At 38.3% G+C, this 8971-nt stretch overlaps 1 protein-coding gene across 1 annotated transcript in view; it reads right to left on the bottom strand.

Moving 5' to 3' along the window:
- Positions 1-8971, bottom strand: part of LIN7A (lin-7 homolog A, crumbs cell polarity complex component) — a 152031-nt gene that overhangs the window by 6671 nt on the left and 136389 nt on the right. Inside the window, exon 5 of the mRNA XM_003783384.3 lies at positions 3339-3557. Coding sequence (XP_003783432.1) covers positions 3339-3557 — 219 coding nt within the window. The remainder of the gene's footprint in view (positions 1-3338; positions 3558-8971) is intronic.

Here is an 8971-nt window from a genome sequence, read left to right as displayed (position 1 = left end):
AGGCGCCGAGCCATGGAATCCTGAGATTTAACAAAGACTTGATAGAACAGAGAAGTGGAATTGAGTACACGGCCCAACAAATACTTATGGCCAAGTTGTCTACTTCCAAAGATGACTGAATGAGCATCACGTTGGAAGCTTTTAGTAAGACCTGAGAAGTCTGAATGGCAGCATATTTCTTTTGAAAAACTTCTGAACAATTTTCCTGTGGGCTGATATGGTAAATCAATTGGGAGACTAAGTCTGCATTATCAAGGATGGAAGAAAGTTCTTTAATGTCTGGTGAAAAAATAATGGGTTGGCATCATTACTAAAGGGACCTTTGCAAGGATTCTGGATGCACAAATGTGAAGTACCTTTCTATTTGGAATGGAAAAGAACGAAGTCCATACCTGGCTACTGATCTCAATCTCAACTACATCATCCTAGTCTAAGCCACATAGCTCTTCCCTGAGCTCCTACATACTGGCATCCTGATTGGCCCACTCTTACCACGTAATAATCCATTCTCTCAGTGGCCAGAGTGATCTTTGTGATACATAGATGATGTCACTCCCTTGCTTAAAAACCTCCGGTGGCTTGCACTGCAATCCCATCTTAGTGGCTTGCAGAGCTCTCAGTCCTGGCCTCCCCTGGCATCATAACCTACCACTGTCCTTCTCACTCACTGTTCTCTAACCACCCAGGCTTTCTTTCTGTTCCTCAAACATCAAACGGCCGCTATTACATTATGCCTCTTTCTTTTTATTCTCTTTGCCTGGCTGCTGCTTGCCATTCAATTTCTTCTTAAATGTGACCTTCTCATTGGGAAGGTCTTCCCTGGCCCCCCATTTAAGACACCATCTTTCTGGTTTCTATTTAAACATCCTATTTTAACTCTGCAAAGTACTGCTCCCAAGAGAGTATTTCTATTTACTTGTTTGTTTATTAAGTCTCTCCTCCCACCAAAATGCACACATCCGAGAACAAGGACTTTGCTTTGTTCACGTTATGTCTGCGACTCACTAAATAGCTCCTGGCTTACAGCATGTCAAATAAATACTGTTTGAAATATAGTAATTTTGAAAATGAAACGTAATTTTAGGTAAAGATACTAAAATATGGTATATATAATAACACTAGCATGCTATAAAAGATCGATATATTCTTGAATTCCCAGGACCATCCGAAGACAAATCCCATACTTTATTCCCTTTGCAGCCTCTCCTTTTTATGAATGTCATAAAAACTTGAAAACATCATGTTAGAGCCAATGTTTCTGATTGTACAAATAATAATCTGATATTGAACAACCTAAAACCAATAGTACACATAATCATTTTTTCAAGAACATTTGAACTTCATTACAAATACATATTTGCAGGGACCCCAGTGGAAAAGTATCTAACAATATGTAGGTATCTTCCAAAGGATAGAGAGGAAATTTTATAGAACTCCAGAATATCTGATGTTGGTAGATAAAATATTAATACCTGGTAGAGTGAGAAGGAAACTAATTCTATGTTACTTGTGAGTGTGGCTGCGAGGAATTTCACTGAAGCTATTTCATCTTGATAGTCTCATCTGAAAAATGGGATTTTAATGGCATTGGCCTTGAAGGGTTTTGCTGGGGATTAGGGCTAATGTGTGACAAGGGCCAAGGACACAGTAAGTACTTCAAAGATGGTGACTCTTACTAGTAACTTTTTTTTTTCCTTTTTCTTGAAAATATACAGCAAAACCTGACTGAGTATTCTTTTTCATAAAATGGAATTTAGAAAATGACAGGGAAATCTTAGACACTTTATTTTCACTTAAATAAAATTTTTGCTCTGTTTTAGGTTTTGTTTGTAATTGACAACTAATAGCTGTATATATTTATGTGCTGTTTTGATACATATATACATTAGGAAATAATCTAAAGTAGGTTACATGTTTATCATCTCAAATACTTATCATGTCTTTGTGGTGAGAACAATTGCACCTATTCTTTTAGCTAATTTGAAAAATACATTAGTATTAACTACAGTCACAAGCTATATAACAGATCCCCCGAATGTATTTCTCTTGTCAAACAGAAGCTGAAACTCCATACCCTTTGACTAGCCTCTGCTTTTCCCTGCCCACTTGCCCTCATCAACCTTCCAGCCTTTGGTAAGTACATTCTTCTCTCCACTTCTATGAGTCTGAATTTTTAGATTCCACATATAAGTGAGGTCATGTGGTATTTGTTTGTCTGTCTATGGTTTACTTCACTTGGCATAATGCCCTCTGGCTCCGTTCATTATTGTCAAAAATAACAGAATTTCCTGCTTTTTAAAGGCTTTTTTATTTCCGTGGATTTTCAAAATCCACTCATCAATCAATGGGCACTTCAGTTGTTTTTTATATCTTGGCTTTTGTGAATAACACTGCAGTCATCGTGGGAGTACAGACATCTTGTTGACATGATTTCAAGTCCTTTGAATACTATTCAGAAGTATAATTGCAGCTGGAGCTGGATCCTATGGCAATTCTATTTTCAGTTTTTTGAGGAGGCTCCATACTGCTTTCCAAAATGGCTGTACTGCTTTCCATTCTGACCCATAGCACAAGGGTTCCCTTTTCTCCATATCCTCGGCAACACGTGCTACCTTTCATCTTTTTGATAAGAGCCAATATAATAGGTCAGAGGAGATATACTGGTGATACACATGATTTAATTTCTATTTCTCCAATGATTAGCAATGTTGGGCATTCTTTGTCTATATATCCCTCAGCCATGTGTATGTTAGACACGTTTTAAATGAGCACCCAAAGAGAACTTCAGAATCTCTCAGAGTGTGGACACTGGCAGGCCTCTACTTCATTGTTTTCAGAGGATCAGTTTACTTTACATTCTGACCGATAGCGTACATAAATTGTAAAGTCTTCTAAAGGAGATCTTCCCAGGGGCAGGACTAAAAGGTACTCAGTTTACACATAGACAACTGGCCTAGAGGGACGTGAGGACTGGAAGCCAGCTCACACTCTTCTCATGTAGAGTCTGGGTTTGCACAGAGGGTTCATTTTCCTAATCTGTGCTATGCAGAAAGGCATCCTAGAGTCTGCACCTGCCCCTTACAAAGTACATGTTTTTTTCAAAATAGCTTACATTTGTGGAAAATATAGTTCAATGACACATAAAGAAATGACTTTGTTTACATGTTTTGAGATCATTTTCTTTTGTTTGGTTGATTTTGCTTGGATTATTAAATCTAGTGATTTTGTTTCAGTTGTCTAAGTAATTACGTCAAAAAATTGGACACTTACATATATATGTGTGTGTGTGTATATATATAAAATGAGACTCTGCCTATACAGAATAAGTCCATTCTCACCTATGACATGTGGTTTTGTTGTGTTTGTTGCTGCTGCTGCTGTTGCTGCTGCTGAATTAGCAATTGCTGCTGCTGCCGACGCCGGGCTGTCCGTAGCTTTTCAAAGCGGGCCTCCATCTCTTCCAGAACCTTTGGGGTGTATCGGACCACAAGCTTGACACTGTCTTTAGCAGCCTTGAGTAGTTCCACAGCTTTCTCATGGTGTTCTCCTTCCACACTCTGAAAAGACAATGACACTTTTCCCTTAGAGACAAAGCTGAGATTACCATCATTAATAAAAACCCCAAGTTTAAGTTTCAAAAGGCAAGGCAAATGGGGTATTTTACCATCACCATTATTATTTATTATGTTTGTGGATAAACTATAAGCATGTTAGGCTGCACCAGAGTACAGAATGGATTGGATGGGGGTTCAACTAAGAAGAGTAAGAGACAGTGAAGACCTAAATTACAATGCCAACGTTTCAAATGGGATTTCCCAGTGTCATCTGGAAGAGTAAATGAAGAGTCACAAAATTTTTTAAACACTTGAAAATATTAACACAGAAGAACTTTTCTTATCAGACATGAAAATTTACTAAGAATCTATAATGGTGTCTTATTTTTACAGTAAAAGTGTAGAGCAGGGCAGAGATCCCAGAGTTGAATCTGTCATATGTAAAATTTTATTATATAATACACGAGGACTTCAGACCAAAGAAGAAAAGGAGTATTAAATAATAATGTCGGAACAAACAGTAATTAAATAATGCAAAATAATGCAGGACTCAGTCTTATGCTCTGCTAAATTTAATCACTTGATTAAAAATGTAAACGTAAGGGCGGGCACGGTGGTTGACGTCTGTTTTTCCAGCACTCTGGGAGGCCAAGGTGGGTGGAGTGCTTGAGCTCACAGGTTCACAACCAGCCTGAGCCAAAGTGAGACCTTTTCTCTAAAAACAGCTGGGCATTGCGGTGGGCACCAGTAGTTCCAGCTACTTTGGGGGCTGAGGCAAGAAAATTGCTTGAGCTCCAGAGTTTGAGGTTGCTCTGAGCTATGATGCTTCAGCACTCTACCAAGGGCAACACAGTGAGACTGTCTCAAAAAAAAATGTAAATGTGGACAACTGAACTGATACAAAGGTGAACGTTTATCATATTGCCGTGGAAAAGGAATTCTTAATAACAATACCAAGGTGCGGAGGGGAAATCAAAAGATCACCTTTGCAAATTGTAAGTTTCTATGACTCAAACCCTATAAAAAGAGCAAATAACGTGCTGGAAAAAAATTTTCAGTACACAACAGTCAAGTTATTGACATTTTTCATATGAAGAGCTCTGATTAGTCGATAAAGATCTGAGAAAATGAGCAAGTGGGATGCATGGAAAAATAATACAAAATATAAAGGAGCAATGAACTGGTGAAGCAGTGTTCAAGCTCCTTAGTGATCAAAGAACTGCAGGCTAACACAAGCTATGTCATTTTTAATGAAAATAGAAGCTGCATTTTAAAGTATGGCATATGGACAAGGACGTAGGAAAATAGGAATTTCACAGACTGCTAATAACTTGACAACTTCTGCAATTTTCTGAAGAACACCATTATTATGTATTAAGTAAACCCTTTCTAATGGATAATTTTACTTTTAGAGAGCTGCATTAAGGTTATCATAAGTATGCACACATACTGATGAGGTAGGTATGTGTAAGAGAATAGCCGGTTGCATACAAGTGTAACATCCTCTTTAAACAAAACTGATGACTGATGCTTAACTCTCGGATGCCAAGGCATTCCAGCAAGAAGGTCAAGAAACAATGCCTGCAGCATAGGTAACCCCTCATACAGACCCTTATCTAACTTCCCCAGTGGTCACGGGGTCTGAGAGGGCCTGAGATATGATCATCCACACACAGTTTACCAAAACTTCTTGCTGTATAAGAGTACTTTTTGCAAGGTGGATTCAGGGTTCTACCCTTTTGCAAACACCTGAGATGTGATTTCTGTTACATGTTCTTTTTTCCTTTTTTTTTTTTTTTCCTGAGAAACTGTGTTTGTCAGACCCTTTGGCCTCTCAGCATCCTTGAGACTTGGAGGGTAAGCTTGCAGACACCTGCTCACCATGGAACAGTATAATATAATGCAAAACAAAAACCGTTATCAATTGTTGGGTTCTGAATTTCAAAATAAGTCTTTTGAACATCATGGCATACACAATAGGTAGGAAAACTATGTTTCCTCTAGGTAAACACAAAGCTGATCCTTCCCCAATCCTCTAAAGATTCTCTAGGCTGAAATAAGGAAGAAGCAAAAGAGAAGAAAGTTGTAATTAGACTTTATAGGACCCTACAATAGGGAGACCCTGCCCCTACTCCTCTGAGCTGATCACCAAGGCAGATGGCCTTAAGTGGATATCAAATTGAGTTGCGGAAAACTAAATTGAGTTATATCTTAAGCGTATTTGAATTATATATTGAAGTTCATTATTTCAACTACTATACAGATTTGAAGACTTTAGGGGTTGTCTTTAATTCTCTTGTTTAGGTCAAAAAGGTAGATGTGAACTGAGGAAAAAGAGCTTGAATTTAGCAATGAAGTGGTCATGGCTGGTCACTAAGAGGCCTGCTTTCTACGTGTTTGAGTCCTGGGCAGATGCTAACCACTCCTTCACCACGTCTGGGTTAAATAAAAGCCAGGGTTTACAAATAGCCTTTAGGTAAATTTAGGAAATTTAGGAAAATAGGCTTGCTCATTGGTTCATTCATGCTTTTTGTAATCCATCTTATCACCGACTTAGTCACTCAGATGTTTATTAAGCATTTATTCTACTAGTTGTATTCTACTATGTTCTTTGGAAGAACATGAAGGGAAAACATTGACAACATTGTACAATATGAGCCCCATTTTCGGTAAGCTTGCAATTTCTTTGTAATTTGCCCCAAGATGATTTGTTAATGTGTGTGATTTCCCTTCCAAAGGGAAACTTGGTGATTTGGTTGTCTCTGCCCTTCTCTAATTTCTTTTTTAATATTAAAACTTACGCATTTATGTGCTTTAATAAAAGTGCTTCACCCGTTCTCTAGGCCAGGTGATTAATCTCCGGATTTTTTCCTGCTTTTTGTTCCATTTGCTTTCATTTAATAGGACTGGAGCTCTAGTGCAGACCTTTAGAGGGCCATTATCTCCGTTTTGGCACCAAGTCTGCAATTCGCAGTTGCCTCTGGAGGGCAGTGGCCCTAATGCCTGGGGCTGTCGGGTTCCCACAGCAGGTGAAAGGTAGAGAGAAATATGGCTGGCTGGCATGTCATGGGCCCCACTCTGCAAAACCACCAAGGCTGCCGTCTTCCATTCCCACCTTGGCCCTCTCCCATAGTTAGCAATATATCAAAAGCAGATCTCACAGTCATCAAAGCCAGAAAGTTTGCCTTGATGCTTTATCTTTGGTTTAGACGATGACGTTTCTGGGCTCAACAGAGTCAACTGGTCCCTTGGTTAGATTTTCTACCTTCTTTGTCTTTCCTACCAAGGTGCAGAATCTTATCATGCTGAGATCTGGGTAGTAGTATTGTTCTTCATGTCTACTGCTGAAATGTTTTATTAAAATAATACAAATTATATAATTAAGCAGCTAAGGAGTTTGAGAGATTTGAGGAAATGTAAGCAGGCTTGTAAAATTTATTATTTCAAACACTCCTAACTTTGCTTTTCATTTTCAGAAAAAGAACTTTTGTCTTTTGGCAGTGTTCTGATGGGCCTCTCATTCCACCGGCTTTGCCTCCTTCAGACACACTACTGAGTGCTCACGTTTGCCTCCTTAACCTATTACTTCCGAAGTGCTTTTAATCCCTCAGCATTACTTTTTAATACCACTAAGGCAGGTTTTTCTTCTTCTTTCTTCCCCTTTTCAGATCAGAACAAGAAAGGAAACCACCTTCCCACAGAAGTCTTGCTCCATGAATAAAAAGAAGACAGAAGATTGCGCAGGGTATAAATGTTGATGTACAAACACTTCCCAGGTATTCGGAGTCCTGAAGGTTAATCTGCTTCTGACTTAGTCTACTTCTCTCTCTCTTTTTAAAACTTCAGAATAATATGAGGGTACAAATGTTCAGGTTACATTGTTTTCATTTCTAAGGTAAAGTCCAAGTTGTAGTTGAGCCTGTCCCTCAGGGGGGTGCTGAACACCCTCACATTGTGCACATTAGATAAGAACCTGCTGATGCCAGTCACCCTCCTCAACTCCATCCAAGTAAACACAAAAAATGTCAAATCTTCATCTTTTCTTAAGGCTGAATAGTACTCCACGGTATACACATACCACAGTTTGTTAATCCATTTATGGGTTGATGGGCACTTGGGTTCCTTCCATGTCTTGGCAATTATGAACTAAGCTGCAATAAACATTCTAGTGCAAATTTCCTTGTGGTAACATGCTTTTCTTTTGGTTAGATATCTAGTAATGGGCTTGTAGACCAAATGCAAGGCCAATTTTTAGTCCTTTTCATACTCCTTTCCATTAGAGGTTGTATTAGTTTGCAATCCCATCAGCAGAGAAAGAAAAACAAATCTGTAGGCATCAAGTTACCAGACTTTAGGTTATATTACAAGTCTATAATGATGAAAACAGCATGGTATTGGCACAAAAAATAGAGATGTAGATCTATGGAATAGAATAAATGACCCAGAGATGAACTGAGCCATGTATTGCCATCTGATCTTTGATAAACCAAACAAAAGCAAGCACTGAGGGAAAATTCCTACTTAATAAATGGTACTGGGAGAACTGGTTAGCCACATGAAAAAGAACAAAATTGGACCCATACCTCTCACTACTAACAAAAATTGACTCTCGCTGGATAAAAGATTTAAATTGAAGACATGAAGCAATACATCTCACTCAATGAAAGTAAGTCTTATTTCTACCTAAATATTTAAGACAAATTGGGAAATGTGATAGGGTATTTATAAACAATTGCACCATCTTTATCAAAGATGCATATATAAGCCCTCCCAACTCAGGAACTGCTCCTTATAACAATTAGCTCAAGTTTGAGCAATTACTGAACACTTGTAGAACCAGTTTTCCACTAAGGCTGAGAATTTTTTTTTTCTTTCTTTCTTTCTTTTCTTTTTTTAAATTAAATCATAGCTGTGTACATTAATGCTTTTATGGGGTACAATGTGCTGATTTTATATACAATTTGAAGTGCTTACATCAGACTAGTTAACATAGCCTTCACCTCACTTACTTATTTGTTGTGTTAATACATTTATACTCTACTTTTAATGGTTTTGACATGTGCCCTTACATTGTGCACAATAAGTGAGGTCCCACCAAATGCCCTCCCTCCTCCCAGCCTCCCCTCTTCCCTCCCCTCTCTCTCCACCCACACTTTTATAGGAATAATAAAACACAATTGTAGTCCAGGGAACGTGTGTCTTATGTGATTCTAGGAGACCTACAAAACCTTTCTATTTTAAAGTGAAACTCCTCCTCCACCCAAAACATAAAATTCTACAAGTTTGGCTTTGTTCCCTTGGTTTTGTTGTACCTGTTGCATTAGCTAATTTAATTTAACAAAGTTTTCCAATGGAGAACCAATATAATCTGTTAAAAGTTAGATAATATTAGGAAGGTGAGGGTCTTTCTCACTCCT

Source organism: Otolemur garnettii, unplaced genomic scaffold (assembly GCF_000181295.1).
Source record: "Otolemur garnettii isolate 467f Iridium unplaced genomic scaffold, OtoGar3 scaffold00007, whole genome shotgun sequence".
Classification (NCBI taxonomy): domain Eukaryota; kingdom Metazoa; phylum Chordata; class Mammalia; order Primates; family Galagidae; genus Otolemur; species Otolemur garnettii.
This window is presented reverse-complemented; position numbering and strand designations above follow the sequence as displayed.